Source organism: Tachysurus fulvidraco, chromosome 25, assembly GCF_022655615.1.
Source record: "Tachysurus fulvidraco isolate hzauxx_2018 chromosome 25, HZAU_PFXX_2.0, whole genome shotgun sequence".
Classification (NCBI taxonomy): domain Eukaryota; kingdom Metazoa; phylum Chordata; class Actinopteri; order Siluriformes; family Bagridae; genus Tachysurus; species Tachysurus fulvidraco.
In genome coordinates this window covers 3649638-3675233 of record NC_062542.1, presented here as the reverse complement: position 1 = coordinate 3675233, position 25596 = coordinate 3649638, and the positions used below count along the sequence as shown (strand labels likewise).

The following is a 25596-nucleotide window of genomic DNA, read 5'->3' as shown; positions in this document are numbered from 1 at the left end:
AGTCTAGGGGCTGATGGCTGTACTGACATGTTCAACAGAGACCGGGCTCGTTTATGGTGTGCTGTATGTTCAGCTAATATGTGAAACCAATGGGTGAAAAGCAAACAGGTTAAATATAGGACCTCATGTCAAGACCGTGATGCATTTAAATGTCAGACTGGAACACAAATAATACAATGTGAGTAAAATTATAAAGTAAAAATCTGCATTGAAGCCGTGCACTTTCTTCTTCTGTATCCGTATAATACGTTTTATTATAATATTATTATTATTATTATTATTATTAGTAGTAGTAGTAGTATATGTTTTCAATGTATACAACTAAAGACAAATGAGCACGTGAAAGGGGCGGGGCTTGCAACAGTTCTCATTCCGACACAGTGTTCATTACGATTCATTTTTCGATTCTTCCTTTTTTTGTATTTGAACTTTTAACTTTTTTGTCTTTCAACTCGGCAAGTTTCATCTTTGAAGGTTTTACACTGTATAATTATGCACAAAATAACTATGAATTATTTCTGCGCGTGTGCGTCAAATAATAACGTAAAAGATCCGATATTCCTGCTTGCGAATCGATTCGCACATCCGACTCACTTTTAAAGAGTCGCTTATAAAGTGATCCGATTCAGCCAAGAAGAAGCTTATCAAGCTCACTCATCTGTCCTTGCCTGTTGGAATATGGGAGTATATTTACATGTTCCTTTGGGGGGTTTTTTTGGTCTTTTGCAGTTTTATCGTCATAAAGAAACCTAAAATAATTTCTTTGGTGTAATTTTATCCAGAATCCTGCTGCTATTTTTTGTTTAGTTTATTTAAAGATATTGACATCAATGTCTTATTGCCTAGTGGCCCTTCTGCTCTGGTGGAGATTAACAGGTGAGTTACTTCATCAGGTGCTTTCATACACATGTTAACATTTATTTATATTGTGATGAATTAGATTAAATTATAGTATCAATATTTTAATATAAGGCAGTATTACTATAATAATAATTATAATATAATAATTAGAAATATAATTACAATATATAATGATTAGAAATTATATGGTATATATTTATATAATAATAATTAGAAATATAATTACATAATATTTATAATTATATAATAATTATAAATACAATTATATCAATATATTATTATTATTATAATTATTAATGTGATTATTAATAGAACGACTTTTTTCTGATCTTTAAAGTAATTAGCTAATAAATGTAAAGCTTGACTAATAAATATAATAATGGTGAGTTGTGATTTCCATTGCTGTAACAATAGATAATTAATTCATAAAACATTGGAAATGTTTCCCAAACCCTATTGTTAGTTAGTTAGTTAGTTAGTTAGTTAGTTAGTTATTGATCTACTTTTGTTATGGTCATGAAGAAATGTGTCTGCATGAATACATAAACAAACCAAGACAGATCTTGTATAGATCTCATGTACAGGTTTGTAGCTAGAACTAAAATACTAATACTGCTGTATAGTGTGAAGTGTGTTGGGTTTTAAAGATATCTCGTCATCAAATGCTGTAAGATTGGGCAGCTTTGCTTAGGAATTTTATCCTTTGAACATTTCATATGTATTTGACCTTAAAAAAAAATGTATAGCCGTTTCCTTAAAATTATTTAAGTTACACAAATGGACTACTAAGTTATAAGAAAATATACTAGATGCATTTTTCTAGGTGAAAGAAACACCAAAGGTATAAAAGTGTTCATTATCCTTCATCTTAAATCACTGTTATGTATTTTGTATTATTTTATTATTACCATTATTATTATATTATTGCCTTTTTTTATTTAAACAATTTGAACATTTGTAACATTATCTTGAACATTATGCCTTGAAATTCAACATATTTTTAGTGGAAAAATGGTAGAATGAAAGTAATAAAGGATTTGCATTTTTTCCATTTTACTGCTATGCAACTTTTTCAATAAACTTTATTATACTTAAGCTAAATCTATACATTCGAGTACATATCTATAAGGGAGAAGATTATCCTGAAGCAATGTGCTTGCGGAGGAAAGAGGCTAATTTGCTCACTTCAGGTTAGGGGTTTCTTTGGGCATGAATAGCTTTGTGTTCGTAAAAAGTAGGTCTGGCTTCACCTGATCTGGGAAACACACCCATAAAGAAACTGCTTAATGTGTGTGGCTGAAGGATTTCATCTGAATCTTAACTGAATGATACATAGAATTATAACAACATATATAAATAATATGTAAATAATAAAACAATTAGACTTGAAGACTCTCCTTGGGATTGTATGTGTAATTCCATGGAAAAGACAACGTGTTTTTTTTTACCACAGGCTCAGATTGTTTTCTATCCATGTGGCCCAATGGACCTACGATGGTTAGTGCTTTTGTGGGCACCAACTTTACACTTGGAGTTTCGTACAGCGACGTCACCTCCCCTGTAGTGACATGGCAGAACGGGACGTTGGTTCTGGCCTCGTGGACTATAGGACAGAGCAACCCTCCTGACATCAACCCAACATACAGAAGCGTCTTATCAGTGGATCAGACCGGATCTCTTGTCTTCCAGAACATTCCGGTCAGCTACAGTGGGACATACACAGCAAAAATGGCAAAATCTGGGAATCCCGAGGCCTCGGTCGACTTTACAGTATTGGTGTACAGTAAGTATTCTTTAAATGATATTATTTGCCACTTGATGTTCATTAGGTTCTGTAGTTTAGTACAAATTCATGGTCAAAAAATGGCATTTATGGTTTAGAGTGGGTTCACGCTGGACAGGTATTCACCATAGCTAGAGAACTCGACACCATTAGAGGACAGTTTCTTATAGGACCAGGAGACAGTTATGGCCAATGTGTAAGATGCTGGGTTATTTACCAGAATCTTGGAGGTGGGTTCAAGCACCCAGCACTGCCAAGCTTCCACTGTTGGGCCCAAGGTTGCTGTATCATCGCTGACCCTGTGCTCGGAGCCCGTCTTCCATACAAGCTGGGGTATGTGAAGAAATGACTTTCACAATGCTGTATGACAAATAAAGACTTTATTTAGGTTCAGCAGGCCACATTTTGTTTACGTCACTCGCAACAGAAGACACAAAAATACTTCTTTCACAGAAAACGTTCAATTTGAAAATGTTGGTATATGTAGTGTTTTCATATAAACAATTCGCTTTATGTCTTCAGTGAAAAATGATCAGCAGGGACGGTGGTAATAGTAGGAGCTTTTTAAAAATGAAATGCTGACTTAGTGCAATGCAATGCAATGGGAATTGCACCTCATCAGAAAGTGCCACACACAAATGCCTTCAGTGTCCAAGCGCAGCACTTAAAGGAGCTCTTTTTCGTCCTGTCTGTCACCTCCTGCTGTCAGAGGTTGATAGGAATCATTTTTACTAGCTAAATTAATTGCCTTTAACTGATGCTAGGCAATCTTTCGATAATTATTTGAAATAGTACACCTATTTAATTTACAGCAAAAATAATGAATAAATAAATAAACATTAAAGTTAGACGTTCAACATTTTCACTTAACACACATTCATGATGCTTTCATTTTAAGGACATTGCTTAACCCACAGAAAAAAAGTACTCACTCTTTTTAAGAAGTCATAGAATATGATGTGCAATTATGTTACATGTAGGATCAGCAAAAATACAGAATTCTGCATCAGCATGCATTTACAGCATTTGGCAGACGCCCTTAGCCAGAGCGACTTACATTATCTAATTTTTTTTATACAACTGAGCAATTGAGGGTTAAGGGCCTTGCTCAGTGGCCCAACAGTGGTAGCTTAGTGGACCTGGGATTGAACTCACAACCTTCCAATTGGTAGCCCAACACCTTAACCATTAGACTACCACATGCCCTCAAAACTGTACAATGCAGATGAATGCAGAATGACAAGAATGACAATTTATGGAATCTGTAACATGGACATCGTATTGCGGAGTCTGACGTCGTCTTTCTGAGTTTCTCCATTTTTATCCATTGGAGTAAAATGGAAATATACGGAAATAATTCTATCTTCACAGACTTCATCACGGACGTTTCTGTGGTCACGGCTTCACAGGAAGTGGTAGAGGGAGGAGCGCCGTTCACGCTGTCCTACAGCTTCAGGCAAGGACCAGTCATGACTTCAACGTGGTATTTTGAAGGCTCAGGGTTGGTGAACGGCTCTCGGTACCTGATAACTGGCAAGAGTCTGATCATAAATCAGCCGAACCGCAAAGACTCGGGACTCTACAGCGTGACACTGACAAATCCTTTCAGTAACGTGAACCAGAGTAAGAACATCACGGTGCTGTGTAAGTGTTTTTTTTTCTAGTAATATGTGTTTATTACAGGGCTATTAAATGTCACGCATTGAGAGTGACAGTCACACATTTCTGTCTTTTCTCACGCTCTCACGCCACACATTGTATTTCTCACGCAGAAAAACTTTTTGACTATTTATCATATATTTAATAAGCCGCAGCACCCAAAATGTATCAGTCCGTACCGCTGTCTCTATGGAACCGGGCAGGAATCAAGCGAGTTCTTAGTCGAGCCTGACACTTATCAGCCAATCAAAAAAAAAGAGGCTACACAATAGCCAATCAGAAAATAGCACTATGGTATATGGGTAAGATTTAGTGCAACAACCAATGAAAAAAAAAAAACATTCATGGTTTGAACAATACCTCAACACAAAACAGCTTGTCTCTGGATGGGACATTGTCCTCAATCATGACCCTAAAAATGGCTGGGCTTGAGCTGAATTGTTTTAAATGAGAGCAACATTTTTAGTAGCATGGCATTTAGCTAATCTGCTATACGCTAGTATCTGCTATAAACTAAGAGAGACTGTTATCTAGCTGCATATTCAAGCAAAATAATAACATTGTTGTTTTCCTAGTGTCTTTTATTTTTTGTAACAAACTTTTCTGGTGATCTTAGAAATACTCAGCAATGTGTAGCTAACATATCTGAGGACAGGTTAGCATAATAGTATTTGCTTTGTTGCGACAAACCCGAGCTTCCTTTACTCATTAGATAGCCAGCTTAGTATTTGTTCCCCCAAAGTAGCTATTTCTTTCAACGCTTATCCATTTTCAGACGGACCCGATAAGCCGGTTTTGGAGGTCAGTCCTACAAAAACATCCTTTGTTCCCGGAGAGACTGTGACTCTGTCGTGTCGAGCCGAAGGTGAACCGACTCCCTTGGCGTCGTGGCTGTTTAACGGACAGGAGCTGCCCAGCTCCAATGGCATACTGGAGCTTACTCATGTTCAGTTGAGTCAGAGCGGCGTTTACAAGTGTGTCCTGATTAACATCAGGACCAACGTGCTTCTTACCAGGAACGTCACTGTAAACATCCAGGGTAGGAACTTTGTAAATATTTGTGAATCACTGTGATGGTACCGTAATCTATTAAATCAATTATGCATGCATATCACTATAAGCTCGATGGCCACTTTAATAGGAACACCTAGCTATCAGGACCATGCTGTTTTTTGTACAGCCGTTTTAATACAATTGTCAGTGTTATCTTCATGGTGTCTGTATTATCTGTCTGTGGTGCATTGTATTGTCTGTCTGTACTGTCTATTGTCCAGCAGGGTCTTTTGTCTTGCATTGTTTGCCCAAGGCTGCACTAGCAAAAAGTAAAAAGCAATGATAAAGGGTTCTGGAGGAACGTTGTTTTATTTCACTGCGTACTGCATCAGTTGTAATACGGTTGAAATGACAATAAAAACATCTTAACTTAAAAACTTAATCTGTACATCTATTTATTTGTTCAGTTATCTAATCAGCCAAACACGTGGCAGCGATACAATGCATAGATCTGAAGAACTTTGAATAACATGAATTGAATGAGGTGTATTTTATCGTTGCTTTTATTGTTGTTAGGGTTTTCGGAATGGGAATGTTATGCCAATCAGTTTTAAGTATTTACACAGAATCTTGCGGATATTACAGAGAGGTCAAAGGAGAATAGCCAGACAGCAATAAGCACTCTTTACAACTGTGCTGATCAGAAAAGCATCTCAGGAGACACAATCTTGTGGCAGATGAGCCACAGATGCAGAACACCACTTTCAGATTCCACTCATCAGTCAACAGGAATCAAACGGCAATGTTTGAAGATCAGGCGATGTTTTTTTCTTTTGCGGTCCTACCCTGTTTTTCTGCTCTGATGTGCGGTGATAGTAGCAATGATAAAGGCATGTATTGTTGATGTAAACACAGGGAGCTGGTTGGATTGGGTTTGTTGATGATTCAGCAAGTAATATGAGAAAAGACTTTGCTGATGCTGATACTTTAGAAAATGCTCAATAAGGTATACTAGAGATTTACATTTACTGCTGTTGGCAGGCTCCTTAATGCACAGCGACTTACATTTTATATAACAGAGCAATTGAGGGTTAAGGGCCTTGCTCAGGGGCCCAATAGTGGCAGTTTGGTGGACATGGGATTTAAACTCACAACCTTCCAATTGGTAGACAAGCGACTTAACCACTAGGCTACAAGTGCAGACTGGTGTTGAGTCATTATGCACACTGTGTACTGTGTATTTATACAGTTCTTGATTCTGATTGGTCAGAATGTGTTGATAAATATACTGTACATGGACACAAATTAAATGTTTTGGCCTATTAGGAAAAAAAGGCAACTCCTTAGGAAAGAAGTCTCCAGTTCCAGTGATGTGTAACAGTACGTTTTCCATGAGAAGAAAATCTTTAGGATTTTTCTGTTAGGTCCATTTTTAGTGTCTAAAAATAAAGAGGATGGCAATGATGTGTGATATATAAAACTCTTTTTGTAGATGTTCCAAAATATTAAATGTAAATATATATGGATAAAACATGCTATTCTTTAATTAAACCCAATCAGAATGTGCTGTCAAAAAATAAAATAAATAAATACATGTCTCTGCTGCAGGTCTTAGCAGGTCAGCCGTTGCTGGTATTGCTGCCGGAGTCCCGTGCCTCATCCTCCTGCTGCTCCTCTTCGCAGGCCTCGTCCTCCTCTGTTACCAATGTTATAAAAAGAAAGGTAAGGAACATCGCCACCCATTCGCCTATCTTAACTACAATTTTTTTTAATATTATTTTTTATTTTTTTATAATGAATTCATTATTCACTCAACTACTGTATGTAGCAAGGAATCGGGATCCCAGATATCCTGTCACGAGAACTGTGAAGAAAGTAAGTGCATTTAGTTTTCCTTTAAGTCTCCTAATGCAAATATGTTGCTAACTGGAAACGTTTCTGTTTTAAATGATGGATGGATGGATGGATGGATGGATGGATGGATGGATAGATAGATAGATAGATAGATAGATAGATAGATAGATAGATAGATAGATAGATAGATAGATAGATAGATAGATTGATTGATTGATTGATTGATTGATTGATTGATTATTGATCAATCAGTTTAAAAAAGATGGATGGAATCTGACCAAACCTCAGCACCTGCTGACCAACTGCATTAAACAGCCTCCAGCCTACAATCACCATCGTCACCTGGTGCTGAATTCCACCACAGATAGATTATTGATCAATCAGATTAAAAAAGATGGATGGATGGATGGATGGATGGATGGATAGATAGATAGATAGATAGATAGATAGATAGATAGATAGATAGATAGATAGATAGATAGATAGATAGATAGATAGATAGATAGATTGATTGATTGATTGATTGATTGATTGATTGATTATTATTCTATTCACACCAAATCAGGTGACCCTGATGATACACAAACAACAAGCCACTGTGTGTAAAATATAAAAAACAGAGGTGTAAAATATCAAGGGAAGCTTTGTATAGTCCACATATTTATATTTATTTCTTGAAAGTAACATAGAGCGTATTGTATTTTTCGTTTTATGTCTGTATGTATGTTGCACCGTTGACCTGTGAGACACGACATCTCGTTCCACTGCATGTCTCAACATGTAGCCGAATGACAATAAAGCTAACTTGTACTTCAACTCTTTGTGTGCGCTTTTCTCCAGGCTGTAATCAGTCAGCCGAATCTGACCAAACCTCAGCACCTGCTGACCAACTGCATTAAACAGCCTCCAGCCTACAATCACCATCTGGTGCTGAATTTCACCACCACATATCAATTCATTTTCTTTTCTTTTTTTAATAGTCTTTTGGTATGTGATTTGTAAGCAATTTAACAAACAAACAAACAAACAAACAAACAAACAAATAAATAAATAAATAAATAAATAAATAAATAAATGTGTTTCCCCAGCTGTAAAATGATGAGAAGTGGAAATCTGATTGTGTATTTATTTATTTATTTATTTATTTGGATTTTCAGGCACCGAGCGAACGTTCAGGCAGGCTGCCATTAGGGATTCCCCCAGTCCGAATGGCCACTACGGTGTAACACTCCCTTCACCCTTCGACTCGACTGGTCCAAATTTTTCAGCAAGCTGAACATTAACCCAAAAACAATGAACAGTCCTTGTTCTTTACTCAGCTCTGCAACTTCCTCCAGCCCCAGAGAGCGAACAACTCAACAAACACTACAGAAAATGTTCCTTATACGTATATTTTTGTGACGTATTATTGGTATTGGTATTTTTATCAAGTTCATTTTTATTTGTACATATTCTAAATAAAATTTCGATGTATAAATTACATTTTTACCTCTGTGTATGTCTGCTTTTTTTTTTTTAAATCAAATTTCTGTTTTAATGCTAAGCGGTTTTCCATAAACGAGCTTCTAATTTTATTTGTAACTGAATGAGTTCTAAGAAAAATTATCCAAAAGAAAAGTCTTTTACAAACTGTTTGCCAAATTGAAGCTACATTTCATGCAAGTACCTTGGAATTAAAAGCTTCAGTTCCTTAGCATGAACTTTTACCAAGTTGTATTGTGCGTTCTCCATCTTATTCGACGGAACAAATGGAAATGTTACACCAGGGAATGTACTGTATAAGACTATATAAGAGAATAGCCAGACAGCTATAGTAATGCAAATAAGCACTCTTTACAACCGTGCTGATCAGAAAAGCATCTCAGGACACAATCTTGAGGCAGATGAGCCACGGATGCTTACTAAAACTGCTTACTGAAACTGCCAGACACAGGAATCAAAAACTCACCAGAATTATATTCACTGCTTCATATCTATAAGTACTGCATTATCAGGACTGTCAGTCAGCAAATCATCTGTATATATTACACACACTACTGCTGCTATATATTGTACAAAAAGCATAATATTGCACAATATTGTTATTTACACTCCCACACTTTATACTTTACATAACTGATCGTTCATATTCTATATTCGTATTTAATACTCATTCTGTCTATACTGTATCTCATCATCTGCGTTGTCTTGTACAGTTTGTATGATATAGTGTTATTTATGTCTGTACTTCTGAGAGTCACAAACAGCTAGAACCAATAAACCTGATTCTGATTCTGATTCTGATGCAAAACATCACTTTACTTCAGATTCCACTCATCAGTCAACAGGAATCAAACGGTTGAAGTTGGGAAAAAGACCAGGTGATGTTTGTTGTTCGGCAGTCCCACCATTTTTCTCGCTTTTTTTACTCCCGTCGGTTTGTTGGTAGTAGGGATGATGAAGGTATGTGTTGTTGATGTAAACACGGGGAGCTGGTTGGATTGGGTTTGTTGATGATTCAGCAAGTAATAAGAGAAAAGGCGTTGCTGATGCTGATACTTTAGAAAATGCTCAATAAGATATACTAGAGATTTACATTTACTACTGTTGGCAGGCTCCTTAATGCACAGCGACTTACATTTTATATAACAGAGCAATTGACAGTTAAGGGCCTTGCTCAGGGGCACAGTAGTGGCAGTTTGGTGTACATGGGATTTAAACTCCCAACCTTCCAAGTGGTAGACCAACACCTTAACCACTAGGCTACCAGTGCAGACTGGTGTTGAGTCATTACGCACATTGTGTACTTTGTATATATACAGTTGAATTCTTGATTCTGATTGGTCAGAATGTGTTGATAAATAGCTCGTTCTTAACAACAGCCATGGCAATAGTTCTGGCTGTAGTTTATGACAGATTTTATTAATGCGCTACATCTAATTCTATATGCTGCCTTTTTTTTTTTTTTTTAAACATTTCTATGAATATATTGTCTAGTAGGCAGAACTACTTATTAAAATCTATAAATTCTTAAAGCAACAGTGTCTACTTTCATATGAACCATTAAACACCAGTGTGGACTAAGACATGGGAAAGACATTCAATGCTGCACATGGACCTCAGACTTGCTCATAGGGGAATAAATACATACCTACTGTGAACTATATACAACTAATAATAATCTAGAATTTTTATTCTGTTAATTCTTATTTCAGGGGGCACGGTGGCTTAGTGGGTAGCACGTTCGCCTCACACCTCCAGGGTCGGGGTTCGATTCCCGCCTCCGCCTTGTGTGTGCGGAGTTTGCATGTTCTCCCCGTGCCTCGGGGGTTTCCTCCGGGTACTCCGGTTTCCTCCCCCGGTCCAAAGACATGCATGGTAGGTTGATTGGCATCTCTGGAAAAATTGTCCGTAGTGTGTGATTGCGTGAGTGAATGAGAGTGTGTGTGTGCCCTGCGATGGGTTGGCACTCCGTCCAGGGTGTATCCTGCCTTGATGCCCGATGACGCCTGAGATAGGCACAGGCTCCCCGTGACCCGAGGTAGTTCGGATAAAGCGGTAGAAAATGAATGAATGAATAATTCTTATTTCTTTTATTATTCGTTATTTCCTTTATCATTAATTATGTTTACCTTCTGCTCTATGTTTATGTTCTGTAAAGCTGCTTTGAGACAATGTCTATTGTAAAAAGCGCTATACAAATAAACTTGAATTGAATTGAATTGAATTGACACAAATTAAAATTTTTGGTCTCTGGGAAGAAGAGTTAATATTTAGGAAAGAAGTCTCCAGTTCCAGTGATGTGTAACATTACATTTTCCATGAGAAGAAAATCTTTAGGATTTTTTCTGTTAGGTCCATTTTTAGTGTCTAAAAACAAAGAGGATGGTAATGATGTGTGATATATAAAACTCTTTTTGTAGATGTTCCAAAATATTAAATGTAAATACATATATATGGATAAAACATGTTATTCTTTAATTAATCCCAGTTTCTAATTAATCCCAGGATGTGCTGTCAAAAAAAAAAAAATACATCTCTCTTCCGCAGGTATTAGCGGGTCAGCCATTGCTGCTATTGCTGCCGGAGTCTCCTTCTTCATCCTCCTGCTGCTCCTCTTCGTATTCGTCGTCAGCTACTGTTGCTCCCACTATAAAAAGAAAGGTAAGGAACATTGCCACTCATCCGCCGATCTTAACTACAAATTTGTTTTTGTTTTTTTTAATAATGAATTCATTATTGGGGGGGTACGTTGGCTTAGTGTTTAGCACGTTCGCCTCACACCTGCGGGGTTGGGGGTTCGATTCCCGCCTCTGCCTTGTGTGTGTGGAGTTTGCATGTTCTCCACGTTCCTCTGGGGTTTCCTCCGGGTACTCCGGTTTCCTCCCCCGGTCCAAAGATATGCATGGTAGGTTGATTGGCATCTCTGGAAAATTGAGAGTCTGTCCAGGGTGTATCCTGCCTTGATGCCCGATGACGCCTGAGATAGGCACAGGCTCCCCGTGACCCGAGAACTTCGGATAAGCGGTAGAAAATGAATGAATGAATGAATGAATACATTCTTTAACAACTGCATGTAGCAGGGAATCGGAATCCCAGATATCATGTCACGAGAACTGTGAAGAAAGTAATTGCATTGAGTTTTCCTTTAAATCTATTAATGCAAATATGTTGCTAACTGGAAACGTTTCTGTTTTACAGTTTTTTACAATGGCTATGACAGTTTTTTCAATATATTTAACAAGTTTCCTAAACTCTTAACGCACCAACACACCTAAAACACACAATTGGCAAAATGGTTAATTTCATGTTCAAAATCACACATTGTAAACTAAACACCCAAAACTAATTTTCAAAATATAATAATAAACTAACACAATACACTATGTCTAACAAAACACTGCAAACATGTTTCAAAAGCAAATCATTATTCAAAACACTAACACATGTTCTCTTCCAACAGGAACATTTAGTCAATCAAAACACAATGACAAAAAAAACACTATCATCAGCTGAAATCACAGAAACTGCATTATTTTATGTGTCATGTCTGCCCTTATACAATAGACAGTATATTGTATTGATCATAGATTGTGTTTTGCACTGTAGTTTCTTTTGAAGCCTTTATACATTTTTTATTTTGTTGGGTTTAGTAAATGCATGCATTTAGTTTCTTTTGCTGCAGAAATTCAATACAAAAAATGAATGACCATCTCAGAGTAGCTTTATAAAATGTACAGTTTATGTTAAAAAAAATACAGACACAGAATTGCTGCAGTAAAGTCTTTATTTGCAAAAGGACATTACTGCAAGATATACAAACAGAAAAAGCACCGGAATTATAATAATAAAAAAAAAAGTAATCTTCTAATCTTCTAATCGGTCTTCTGCATTTGGCCACATGTTCTCATCCACATCACACCTGATATCTTCTCTGGCAAGGCATCATGGGAAGAATTTTTTGGCATGCCTTATCCACCCCTGGCAGTGTTCAGCTGTGATGTCTTTGCATGCAGCATTCAATGCATCCAGGAGGGACATTTGGTCAAGTGGACGATGGTCATAAACCTTCCATGTCCAGGCTGAGAAAAACTCCTCAATGGGGTTGAGGAAAGGGGAGTAAGGGGCAAAGAAATGGGACATCATCCTTGGATGGGCGTCAAACCAGGCTGTGGCTGAACGGGAATAGTGGAATTGCATAACTTTACCTGGACATATTGGTGACGGAGTTCTTTGATACGCTCACTGTTCCTTTTAAAAGGAACTTTGCATAGTTGTTTCATTCGGACTCTGTGTTTAGCTAGAGTCTGAGAATTAGATGTTATGCTGCAACGTTCCCAAAGACAAGGTTGTCCTCTACAACTCTGGACTGAATGTCCTTCAGTTTTATTTCATCGTCAGCAATCACCATGTTGACAATAGCAAGTTCCTGTTCTTCATTCAAGAGCTTTCCTCTGCCCCCTGATGGAGGTAGACGTTGAATCCTTAGAGGGACAAAATACAGTTACATATTAGAGACCGGAGGCATACAGTCACTCTAATACAGTAAATGGTAAAATTATTTACACTTTGCTGTAGGAGAAGCAATATCCTACCTGTTGGTTTCTCTGAAAATACGGACAATGGATGCCACTGTGTCCTGGCTGAGATTTGGCTGTACTCGTTCACCAGCCTCTCTGTATGATAGCCCGTGGTTTATGACATGGTCAATGATAGTAGTTCTTATTTGATCAGTTACCCTAGCTCTGGTCCTTCTTTGAGCGCCACCATGCATTCTAACTCCTCTCTCTTGTCCTTGTCCTTGCCTCACTCCTCTCCCTTGCTTGTCCTGGTACTCCTCTTCCTCTCCCTCGTGCAGGCATCTTTCTTTCTTTCTTTCTTTCTTTCTTTCTTTCTCTCTCTCTCTCTCTCTCTCTCTCTCTCTCTCTCTCTCTCTCTCTCTCTCTCTCTCCCTCCCTCTCTCTCTCTCTTTGTGTTGCTCTATATTGTTCCCTTTTCCACACAAGATCAGCCCAAATAATCCTCTTTTAGGACTGAATCTTTTAGATTGAAAAAACCTCAACACCTGAGTTTGGTTCCTAGATGGGAATCAGCTGTGATTTTATATATTTGCATAACTGCAATAAGCTGTTTCTCATTAGCAATGGAATAAAATACAGGGAATATATTTGTGTTTCAGTTCACAATATTAACAGCTGTTAACTTTGACTTTAGCCTATATAAGTTATGTTTTTTCATTGTAACTTTGAACAAATGTTTTAAACTCATGGTATCTTAAGTATGTAACCTAGTGAACCAGCATTAATGTATTCAATGTTAGAGATTTAAGTACTTATGTACGTCGCTCTGGATAAGGGCGTCTGTCACATGCTGTAAATGTAAATGTAAATGTTTATAACATGATGTTATCTGTTCTGACACACAGTGTGAAGGCATTTGTAAATTTGACTGTAAAATGACATTGTTTTGGTCTTGGTTGAGCTTGTGTGTAGTTCAAGCATTTTAAATTGGTTTTAACTGTATGCATTTTGTATCAAAGCAACAAGAAATGTGTTAATTGTATAGCCTACAAAGACGGATGTTGTGCTAGATAGATAGATAGATAGATAGATAGATAGATAGATAGATAGATAGATAGATAGATAGATAGATAGATAGATAGATAGATTATTGACCAATCAGTTTAAAATGGATGGATGGATAGATAGATAGATAGATAGATAGATAGATAGATAGATAGATAGATAGATAGATAGATAGATAGATAGATAGATAGATAGATAGATAGATAGATAGATAGATAGATAGATTATTGATCAATCAGTTTAAAATAGATAGATAGATAGATAGATAGATAGATAGATAGATAGATAGATAGATAGATAGATAGATTATTGATCAATCAGTTTAAAATGGATGGATAGATAGATAGATAGATAGATAGATAGATAGATAGATAGATAGATAGATAGATAGATAGATAGATAGATTATTGATCAATCAGTTTAAAATGGATAGATAGATAGATAGATAGATAGATAGATAGATAGATAGATAGATAGATAGATGGATAGATGGATAGATAGATAGATAGATAGATAGATAGATAGATAGATAGATAGATAGATAGATAGATAGATAGATTATTGATCAATCAGTTTAAAAAAGATGGATGGAATCTGACCAAACCTCAGCACCTGCTGACCAACTGCATTAAACAGCCTCCAGCCTACAATCACCATCGTCACCTGGTGCTGAATTTCACCACCACATATCAATTCATTTTCTTTTCTTTTTTTTTAGTAGTTTTTTTGTATTTGATTCGTAAGCAATTCATTAAATAAATAAATAAATAAATAAATAAGTTTCCCAAGATGTAAAATTCTGAGAAGTGGAAATTTGATTGTGTATTTATTTATTTATTTGTTTGGATTTTCAGGCACTGAATGTTCAGGCAGGCTGCCATTAGGGATTCCCCCAGTCCGAATGGCCACTACGGTGTAACACTCCCTTCACCCTTCGACTCGACTGGTCCAAATTTTTCAGCAATCTGAACATTAACCCAAAAACAATGAACAGTCCTTGTTCTTTACTCAGCTCTGCAACTTCCTCCAGCCCCAGAGAGCGAACAACTCAACAAACACTACAGAAAATGTTCCTTATACGTATATTTTTGTGAAGTATTATTGGTATTTTTATCAAGTTCAATATTTTACATAAAATGTCTATATAAATTACATTTTAACCTCTGTGTACATGTGCTCTTTTTTTAAATCAAAATTTCTGTTTTAATGCTAAGCGGGTTTCCGTAAACGAGCTTCTAATTTTATTTGTAAAATAAAACTGAATGAGTTCTAAAAAAATTATAACATTTCTGAATTTTCTCTCTTTTACAAACTGCCAAATTGAAGCTACCTTTCATGCAAGTGCCTTGAAATTAAAAGCTTCAGTTCCTTAGCATGAACTTTTAACAAGTTGTATTATGCGTTCTCCATCTTATTCGTAGGAACAAATGGAAATGTTACACCAGGGAATTTACTGTATAAGACTTTCTTTCGATACTGTAACACTTAAAAGGTTAAACAGGGGAAACAGTTAAATTGTGTGCGTGTGTGTGTGAGAGAGAGAGAGAGAGAGAGAGAGAGAGAGAGAGAGAGAGAGAGAGAGAGAGAGAGAGAGAGAATGGAACGATAGATAGACAGATACTTTATTGGTCCCAAAGAATTTAATTTTATGTAAAGAATAAGAACTCCATGTGTCACGATTAGTCACAGGCGAACATGGATCCAAATGCAGTTAAACACTTAATAGACAAAACAGGAAATAAGAAACAAACAAGCAGGGAGAGACACGGACAGAGACACGGACAGAGACACGGACAGAGACACGGACAGAGACACGGACAGAGACACGGACAGAGACACGGACAGAGACACGGACAGAGACACGGACAGAGACACGGACAGACTAACAACTCACAACAGGGAAATGAACAGAGTAGATATAGGGAACAAGAACCAATCACAAGACGGAGACAATCACAGACTAAGACAAAACACCTGGGGAAGAGAATGAGTGCAGTTAATATCCATGGTAACAGATAAGTGGGCGGGGTCAACAATTAACAGCAGGGAATGACAACAGACAGAAACAAGGGGAAACACAGACAGACTCGTTACACCATGAAAACTTACTGTACTGACACAGTATTAAAAATAAAAGTAAAATGAAAATATATAAATGCAATATATTATTGTATGGTGTTTTTATTTTATTTTTTTTGTATTTGATAAATTATTTTGCTATTTAAATTCTGAATATCTCATTATTATATAATAATTAAAAAAGAACAAAAAAAATCTAATTCATCACTTTATCTCCACTTACTGTATGTATTTTTTAAATATCAGCTTTTACATAGTTGTTAAATCTGCTTCAGATTTTTTCTTTTTTTAAAGTAAATTTATAATGATTAAATTCATCAGGAATGTTAGTCTTTTGCAGACCTTTTGTAGATGTTAGTCTTTTGCATGTTTGCATACTTTTGATTTTAAACAAAGAACCTGTTGACATTCAGGTTTCAAAATGTCCAAAGATAACAGATATACTTTAGTTACAGAGTAATAGAGAGTGTAATTTGGTCATCATCTACAATACGCAAATACAGAAGGGAAAGTGGGTGGAGATTGTAATGGTGTTGGATTACTTGTTGACAGTAAAAGTGTTGGCACATGTAATCTAAGTGATGGTCATTATATACAGTAGGTACTGTTTACCCTTAACATGGGTGGTATCTTGATTCTGCCTGCTACTATGATATTACTACATTACTTTCATTTGCAGATCTGTGCAAGAAAACAGTTAAATGTGTGTGTGTGTGTGTGTGTGTGTGTGTGTGTGTGTGTGTGTGTGTGTGTGTGTGTGTGTGTGTGTGTTTGTTTGTTTTTGTGTGTGTGTGTATGTTCATATGTGTGTGTGTGTGTGTGTGTGTTTGTGTGTGTGTGTGTGTGTCTGTGTGTGTGTCTGTGTTTTGTGTGTGTGTTTTTGTGTCTGTGTGTGTGTGTGTGTGTGTGTTTGTGTGCCTGTGTGTCTGTGTGTGTGTGTGTGTGTGTGTGTGTTTGTGTGTGTATGTGTGTGTGTGTGTGTGTGTGTGTGTGTGTGTGTGTGTGTGTGTGTGTATGTGTGTGTGTGTGTGTGTGTGTGTGTGTGTGTGTGTGTATGTGTGTGTGTGTGTGTGTGTGTGTGTGTGTGTGTGTGTGTGTGTGTGTGTGTGTGTGTGTGTGTGTGTGTGTGTAAGTGGTCAGATGTCTGTTCTAAACGTGGCCCCTCATGTTCAAACAGAGAGTCCAGTCACAGCCTGAAAGAAAGTGTGAGCTTCAGCATGTTGCATTGACAGTAGAGCAGCGTTTACTGCAAGCCTCTGCACATCCACCGTTCTAGAAAAACCCATACAGGAACAAAAAAAGGGGCCAACACAGTCATGCTACCGTGACCCCAGTCCAAACACTGACCATAAGTCACGTGGCCCTGGCCTTGGCCCCGGCCGGATCCTGCGTATTTGTTTGCTGCAAGCAATCGTGTGTTTTTAAAAGATTTTGCCATCATCGACAGAAAAACCTGGATAACTTTTTGGAATTCGGCCTCGTAAATCCTCTTTGGTGCTCGGCTCTCTGCAAGCATCGCATCTCTTCTTTCTTCTTCTCTCTTCCTCTTTGAAGAAAAAAAAAGAAACAGAGTTTTCCTTTATAGAACTCAGGTAAGAATCATTTAATTTATCGATTTCTCAGAAGAAAAATAATTTTTCAGAATCTTGCTTTCATTCTGAAGAGATCCTGCCGTCAAGCCAGTCGAACTAAATGAAACTCTTCCATCATGACAATGTTGTTTTTCAGAGCTAATAGCTTTCAAGTCATTTATAACAGAAATATCAAACTCTTTATTATCCTGTAAGAGCCATTGTTTACTCATGTGTCCATGCAAATAGTATTACTGCCATGATCAATTTCATATAATTGCTATCATTTGGTGGTACAAATGGAGGGCATTTTGTACTTTGCGTTAGATCAGAATGGCTAAGACACAAAAGATTCAATCGACTACTTGTTGGTGACGGACAGAATCAAAAATCTGTTTCAATCAAGATTCCAAGTACAGTTATGAAGCTTGGGGTTTAAATTGATTACAATTAGCTTATAATCTGAACCGGACAAACAAAATAAAGTTTCTAAACTCTTTAAGATCTTTCGTTTTATCCGCCGTTGAAGTTACGTCTGTGAAAAAGTTCAAGGAAGCGATCCGTCATTTTGTTGTGTGTGATTCTGTAACCAGGAAGTCTGCATTGTGGTGAATATAAATGTTAACAAATTAATTCCACAGAAAAGTTGAATGTAGGTGTTTTTTTTTTAGAGGTAAACTAATTTAAAAATAGAGTAGATGTGACTTCCTGGGGAATTTTAATGATAAATTTTAACTGGTTTTTGATTAGTAAACATTTTCCAAAGGTCAAATTTCAAATGTCAAGAATCTAAGATTTGATAGTGATGATAGTCTTAGTTCTAGTTCATACAGAAACCTCTACTTATTTGTCACTTAATGTCATAAAAAGTAAAAGTTTTTTTTCTTAGCCACAGTCTGATTTTAAACTCAGATAAATAATGATGTTCAAAATGCTGACGTCAAAATCCAGACGCAAAATAAAGGAATTTTTTTTTTGAAATCCAAATCTTTGCAATATTCTCCATGAAAACTTCAGCCCTTCTGACACAGTTTTAATGCTCAAAATAAAAATGATCTTAAATTGCAAAATTATTTGATCTTAAATTATTTTGCAATTTAAATTCTGATGAATATCTCATCTCAATAAATAGTTAAATTAAAAGACAACATTAGAACATCTGAAATTGTAATTTATCACTTTTATCCACCTATTATGTTTATATATATGGTTGTTAAATATGCTTCAATTATTTATTTATTTATTTATTTATTTTAAAGAAATTTATATTTATTAAATTTATCGTAAATGTTAGACTTTTGAATGTGCATTGCACTTGTCTTAAGAAAACAGATATCCATTAATTACAGAGTAATAGAGGGTGTAATGTGGTCACAAAATCGAAGAGCCTATCATCTTCAATATGCAAATACAGAAGGAAAAGTGGGTGGAGTTTGTAATGACAGACGATGGATTAATTGTTGATGGTAAAAGTGTTGGCACTTCGTTCATTTTCTGTCTAATTTTTAGGAGTGAGATGTCAGTTTACTTGTCAATATAGATACAATGTTCTATTGTTATTATTCCTACTAGTACATATTATAATGCTTATTACATGTAATCTAGCATGCCTTCATTAAACTACTATTACTTTGATATTATTTGTAATATTTTGACCCTGTATTTAAGTGATGGTCATTATACTATAGGTACCGTTTACCCTTAACATGGCTGGTATATTGATTCCGCTTGCTTCCATGATATTACTATATTATTTTCATTTGCAGATCTGTGCGAGATCCACATCGCTGCATTTGTCTGCCAGACGAGTTGTTGCACTGAGATACATTCTGCTTCCTAATTCTGCTGTCCGATCTGTGTCCGTAGTGTGTTGAGCATCAGTCAGGATGTACAGCTTCATGGGAGGAGGCCTTTTTTGTGCCATCGTGGCCAACATCCTCTTAGTGGTGTCCACAGCCACTGATTACTGGATGCAGTATCGCCTATCAGGCAGCTTCGCTCACCAGGGCCTGTGGCGCTACTGCATGTCGGGAAAGTGCTACATGCAGACGGACAGCATCGGTAAGTCAGACTAGTGTTTAATCTTTAAAAAAAAGTATTGTGGAAATTTGCTGTTAAACGATCATCAATTGTAAGTCTTTTTGGATAAAAGTATTTACTTACAATATAAAGCATTCTTGATCTACATTGATCATCATACATACTTACGTACTTAATGTTTTTCTGAATGACCAGTTTATTAGGAATCTCAATGAAATATTTCTTGCAAAATAGACTTAATAAAATAGACGAATAAAGGTTTCAAGTTCTCCAGTTCTCTGATGTTCTCTCATCGCCTAAGTAACTTATCTTTCTTTTTGTTTTTCTCTTATGCAACTGTCGTCAGCATATTGGAACGCCACCAGGGCCTTCATGATCCTGTCGTCGATGTCGTGCTTCGCAGGGATCATCGCCGGCATTCTTTCCTTCACCCATTTCTCTGGATTTGAGAGATTCAGTCGTTCCTTTGCTGCAGGGATCATGTTTTTCGTTTCGAGTTAGTTCATTTCAAACCTGCTTTTCAAAACATTCAAAATGTTGTGAACGTGTCAACTACACTTAGTTTGAATGATCTGAATAGCGAGTTGCGAGTAACTTTCCTTGTTTATTGATGTAAGTTGACAAATGACGTAGAACAAGGACCAATTTTCTGTGTAATAAATTTTTAGTGCCATTTACCCACACATGGAGCTAACTGGGAACATCAGCCAATAAACACTGGACACTGAAGTCTAACATCTTTGTTTTTCTGGGTAGCTCTCTTCGTTTTTCTGGCCATGGCGATCTACACAGGGGTAACGGTCAACTTCCTGGGAAGGCGCTTTGGCGACTGGCGCTTCTCCTGGTCCTACATCCTCGGTTGGGTTGCTCTGCTCATGAACTTTTTTGCAGGTGGGGAAATGTTATTAGTAAGTAAACATAACAGTAATAAGTTTCTTGATGACGGTCACCTTGACTATTGTTTACTTTTTTGTTTGCAGGTATATTTTACATGTGTGCTTACAGGATGCACGAGTGCAGGCGAGTCGCGGGATCACGCTAGATGGATAAAAAAAAGAAGAAGAATATTCCATTCTCAAAATGAAATATATTGTAAGATGTTGTTAGTATATTGCTAAACAGTAACAGAGATATTATAGTGCATATTAAGTGTATAGAACGGACAAGAATAAGGTTTTAGCAAGCCTCTTTCCAGGACAATCAAGTCATTTACAGACATCAGTAAATAGTGCAAAGTCATTACAAATTTCAACAACAATGTTAACATGATCATGAGAATCAAAGCATAGTGGAAATTAAAGTGGTAAAGTAAAAGATTAGGGCGTGTAGATTCAAAGGTTGAGTTAAGCTGGCCGTATTTTGAAATAAATCATCAGACCATGAATATAGTTTTATTGGTTGTTTATTTGAGCATTTGAGTTTTTTAATGCATAGTAAACATGTCAAAAATGAGAAAACTGGGGAAAATGGCTTATAAAAGCATAAAAAAAGACATTACATTTGGACTTCTTGCACTCCATTAAATATTCATCTTCATACTGCCTAGAAAAAGCAATCTAAATACTGTCTATCACCAGCAGAAGCATCTGAGGCCAATATAAGTAGAAGCTATGTGACCGTGTGTGTGAGTGAGTGAGTGAGTGAGTGAGTGAGTGAGTGAGTGAGTGAGTGAGTGAGTGAGTGAGTGAGTGAGAGTGAGAGAGAGAGAGAGAGAGAGAGAGAGAGAGAGAGAGAGATTCAGATAATTGCAAAGTGAACTAATTATCCAGTCGTCTATAAAAGTCGTCTTTTTCTGAAAACCTGTGGCGCATCTGGCATACAAGTCCCTGTAGATGTTATAAAATACTAGAACTAGCAACATTATATAAACCTCTGATTCACCTTGAGGTCAGAACTACTGTCAAGACCTTCTGATTGTTTCTGAGAATTCAGCGGTGCTGTTTTTTCAAATGCAATAAACAACGGGTAGAATTTGTGACATAAGTCTCATAAAATCTGTTTGAGGCTGAACTAAATGCGAAAGGTTGTCAGTGACTCTTCTCACAGTCGAAGCAACTCAGAGATAAATGTTTATACCTTTTATCTGCAGGTTAGTAATGTGCACAATTCACCAAAAACAATAAATCGAAACTTTTCAATTTCGGTTGTTAGAATGCACCACAGCAGACGGATTTGCTAAAAAATATGTATTTCCAGCGGAAAGTTTAAGTTTCAGGTATAGTCATTGTAGCTTTTGTAGGATCCCTTTTGTTTTTGTCGTTACTATTGTGATGGCCAAGTTCTTTGTCAGAGTTTGAATCTCCTTCATCTTTTAACTTGGGAGAGGTGTTCAAGCCTAGACGGCGACGAATTGAAAAAACTCTCAAAAGGGAGTGTTTAGTGGTGTTGCGATAAATGCTTGAGGAGAAGTAGAAGATGATGGGGTCCAGGCAGGTGTTGAAGGTGCTTAGGAGCAGTGTGTAGTACCTCCACGGAGGGCTTTCATTAGTATTGAAGCCCACCAGATGTGATATGTTATAAGGCAAAAAGCAAATCAAGAAGACACTCAAAGTGCCCAGTGCCATTCCAATGGCCCGCTGCTTCTTCTCCTTTGTTATGCGAGGCCTATGATAAAGGATCCAGATGCAGTTGAGATAGCAGAAGACACATACAACCAGGGGCAACAAACAAAGAACCACAAAAAACTCCAGGCGCACTGGCAGAACAATTCTTTTCTGGTCATTAGTGAAATTCTCGTAGCAGGTGGTCATTTGTTCAGTGCTATTCCCCGTGCCCATATGGACGACAAAAAACACAATGGTGCAGTGTGCACCACTGAACAGCCAGATGAAAATGCTGCCAATGATGGCATAAAGAAGTTTACGAAACTTCATGTAGGTCACTGGGAAGGAAACTCCCAAGTAGCGGTCAATGCTGACAGCCATCAGGAGCAGAGAGCTGGTGTAGATGGTGCTGAAAAATACAAATGACATGATAGAGCACATGGTCTGGGAAAGTTTCCATTGAAGGCCTGATGCTGCCTCATACATCTTCATTGGTAGGAAAAACAAAAAGAGCAAATCGGAGAGGGTCAGGTTCAGCAGGAGGACGTCCGTGGGTGTGGGTTTTTTTCTAAGCTTCCTGATGAATGCATAAATGGCCAGGATATTGGCTGGTAGGCCGATTAAGAAGGTTATAATGTAGGCTGAGAGAAGCACCCAGTGGTTTATCATACTGGTAACTGCAGGACACTGGTGGAAAAAAAATAAGAAATATCATGCAGCACATGGATGGCAGTTTTTGTCAGCATCATTTGGCAATTAAAGACTTACAGTATAAATCAGTCTTGTAACGGAATAATTGCTTTTTATCTGCATTAAGACAGAAAATAAACGATTACTGCCAATACCAAGTCTATCGGTTGTTCCGTGCATGCAGTGCTTAAAGGCATTTTTATTTTTACTTTTTAAAACCTTTATGATGAAGTTCTTAGCCTGAAAATATATTAGAAATAATGTATCATTGATGTGAGTAAAATATATCTCGTGTAAGGAAGCACATGCCTAACTGGTTCAAACATAAGAAGGTGAAAATACCTTTAGTATCTGCAGAATCAGTCTCTGAAGCAGAATAATAGTTGACCCTGAACACTTGGGAGTAGTGCTGTACTAAAGAGACACAGTCAGGACAAATTTGGCACCCACTGAAGTGACATGCCAGCTCATTAGTGTGACTAAGCAGTCCAGGATATACACAGAATACACAGGATACACAGGCCTATTATTAATTTCGGTGGGAAGTATCCTACAGGAAATATGCACCTCATTCAATGGCTCCAATGCATCTCTCATCCTAAAATGTTCTCAAAAGAGTATAAAAGTATACATTGAGCAATTGTAGAACACTTACATTATCATTGATGGAATGAATTTTAAAGGTTTGGGGCCCGACTTTACCAGATTACATACTGTATGATGCTGCACAAGGTTACATCACCCAAATCAGTTAATTGACCATGGTGGCGTGTTACAGGTTGTGCCTAAAAGGTGCCCAATAGTACCTTTAAGAAATTATGGTGATCATATGATCAACTATTCTGCTACAGAGAAATGATACAGGCCCATAGACATAACCAGGCACTTCTATCTTATCCAGCAAAGGCCTGGTGTGGCTGTAGGTTTTCAACCAAATCAAGGGCAATACACTTGATTCCATTTGTTTATTTGTTTATTCTTGGTTTGCAATCATATGCTATCAAGACATTTATTTATGACATTGTGGCATGATTTGTCTAGATGATTCTTATGAAGCCTGGTGGTTAGGAGGTGTGAAACTATGAGCTAAATATGAAACCGTGGTTCTACAAACTTCAAAACAACCACGTTGTTTGCCAGCGCGAGATGGAACGCTGGATGTGTGACGTAATGGTTATTGCATATCCTGTATAATATGTTAGATCTTGACTTTGCTGAAAGGTTGGAAGATATCCAGATGACTCCTATTGGCTCATACAAGGAACGAATCATTGCCTCTTTACTAATTAATATTTACTTATAGACTCTAGACTTAGTACAACACACAGGATAAAAACTATATAAAGTTATTTAAGCATAATTATTTTAAGCATAACCGTGTTATCTAATGCATCCTGTGCAGAGAACTGAAACTGTTTTATTATCATAGAATCAGTTGCTTCTAGTCAAACTACATCTGCCGCCTCCAGCTACGACCCGATCAGCTCAAATATTAACTCATTAACTTCCTTGATGTCTCTTTGGTTGGATATTTATGACCACAATTCAAATACAGAGTTTCGCAGTAGACATACAAACACCCACAAACAATGGTTACCAAAGCTATTTTTATTTCCTCTGTTAATAATTTGTATTTATGATTTTTCAGTGTGACCTTAACAGTCATTTTAAAATAAGTTTTGGAAAAACTACACGATCAAACATACGGAGGATTTAAGCGTTAAATAGATATAATATCTATAACTGGAATTTTTTTAAGTTTTTGCTGCCAGAGACCCCTTTAATTATAAAATCAATAAAAATTTTGCTCACTTCTTCCAAATGCAATACCTTTAGTTTCCATCAACAGAAGTCCAATTTAATAAGTATTTGTATGTCTGGTTTGTTTTTGGATTAAACACATTTAGTTTAATTAAATTGATATTCTAAATTATAGATAAAGCATTATTCAGGATATGGGGTTTGATTGATTGTTCTTTACAATTTAACATTAACTAACTCGATTACATCACTGAATAGTTGATCTTGCTTTTATAGATACAATTCTCGGAAGTATTATACAAAAAAAAACTTACCCGATGACAGTAATGTGCTCCTTAATTTAGTCTTCTTGCTTCTTATTGAAAGTGAAAGCAATCCTTATGTTGGAAACTAAGCATATATAGCCAACTGCATTTGGATAATAAGCTTGCAATGAATAAAACCTTTAGACTTCAAAAAATTCAGGAAGTCTAAGCAAATTTGATTGTGTGATGTCAGTTAGGAAATGTTACACCCCTTGACTGGCTTGAATTAGATGTAACTGAGAGCTGTGAGTGCTTAGTTTTAATGGCTAGGCTTCAAAAGTGGATGTCTTTTTTAATTTAAGTGTTTCAGTGTACTCACATTAAGCCTTTCCTGCAGAAGCTTAATGTATCTATATAGTTCTGTAACACAACAAAACATCATGCGAGTACAAA

General features: G+C 36.8%; 3 protein-coding genes across 6 annotated transcripts; 2 read left to right on the top strand and 1 right to left on the bottom strand.

Moving 5' to 3' along the window:
• The first annotated feature begins 176 nt into the window (after positions 1-176).
• vsig10l (V-set and immunoglobulin domain containing 10 like) lies at positions 177-8638 on the top strand. 2 transcript variants are annotated; one of them, XM_027153836.2, is made up of 8 exons: positions 177-876; positions 2315-2644; positions 4016-4288; positions 5079-5342; positions 6905-7018; positions 7125-7171; positions 7991-8077; positions 8308-8638. In XM_027153836.2, the coding sequence occupies exons 1-8, from the start codon at positions 831-833 to the stop codon at positions 8374-8376; spliced, it is 1230 nt and encodes a 409-aa protein (XP_027009637.2). In that variant the 5' UTR covers positions 177-830; the 3' UTR covers positions 8377-8638. The 2 variants fall into 2 exon arrangements, with proteins under 2 accessions (XP_027009637.2, XP_027009636.2); XM_027153835.2 differs by having other exon boundaries at positions 7991-8137.
• A 10880-nt stretch (positions 8639-19518) lies between these two features.
• On the top strand, positions 19519-21244 carry lim2.5 (lens intrinsic membrane protein 2.5). Its single transcript, XM_027157853.2, has 4 exons — positions 19519-19925; positions 20251-20400; positions 20661-20795; positions 20885-21244. The coding sequence occupies exons 1-4, from the start codon at positions 19751-19753 to the stop codon at positions 20944-20946; spliced, it is 522 nt and encodes a 173-aa protein (XP_027013654.1). The 5' UTR covers positions 19519-19750; the 3' UTR covers positions 20947-21244.
• Positions 21245-21345: 101 nt separating this feature from the next.
• Positions 21346-25471, bottom strand: LOC113649719 (free fatty acid receptor 2-like). 3 transcript variants are annotated; one of them, XM_027157644.2, is made up of 3 exons: positions 25213-25471; positions 23480-23551; positions 21346-23134 (listed from the first exon to the last, which is right to left on the bottom strand). In XM_027157644.2, the coding sequence occupies exon 3, from the start codon at positions 23114-23116 to the stop codon at positions 22109-22111; it is 1008 nt and encodes a 335-aa protein (XP_027013445.1). In that variant the 5' UTR covers positions 23117-23134; positions 23480-23551; positions 25213-25471; the 3' UTR covers positions 21346-22108. The 3 variants fall into 3 exon arrangements, with proteins under 3 accessions (XP_027013445.1, XP_027013446.1, XP_027013447.1); XM_027157645.2 differs by lacking the exon at positions 25213-25471 and having other exon boundaries at positions 23480-25200; XM_027157646.2 differs by lacking the exon at positions 23480-23551 and having other exon boundaries at positions 21347-23134.
• Between the last annotated feature and the right edge of the window lie 125 nt (positions 25472-25596).

Excerpts from the sequence above, each read along its gene's own strand:
- lim2.5 (XM_027157853.2), top strand. The coding sequence starts at position 19,751 with ATGTACAGCTTCATGGGAGGAGGCCTTTTTTGTGCCATCGTGGCCAAC. Across the intron at positions 19,926-20,250 it reads CATGCAGACGGACAGCATCG|CATATTGGAACGCCACCAGG; the intron begins GTAAGTCAGACT and ends AACTGTCGTCAG. Across the intron at positions 20,796-20,884 it reads GCTCATGAACTTTTTTGCAG|GTATATTTTACATGTGTGCT; the intron begins GTGGGGAAATGT and ends TTTTGTTTGCAG.
- vsig10l (XM_027153835.2), top strand. The coding sequence starts at position 831 with ATGTCTTATTGCCTAGTGGCCCTTCTGCTCTGGTGGAGATTAACAG. Across the intron at positions 5,343-6,904 it reads CGTCACTGTAAACATCCAGG|GTCTTAGCAGGTCAGCCGTT; the intron begins GTAGGAACTTTG and ends TCTCTGCTGCAG. Across the intron at positions 7,172-7,990 it reads TCACGAGAACTGTGAAGAAA|GCTGTAATCAGTCAGCCGAA; the intron begins GTAAGTGCATTT and ends GCTTTTCTCCAG.
- LOC113649719 (XM_027157644.2), bottom strand. The coding sequence starts at position 23,116 with ATGATAAACCACTGGGTGCTTCTCTCAGCCTACATTATAACCTTCTTA.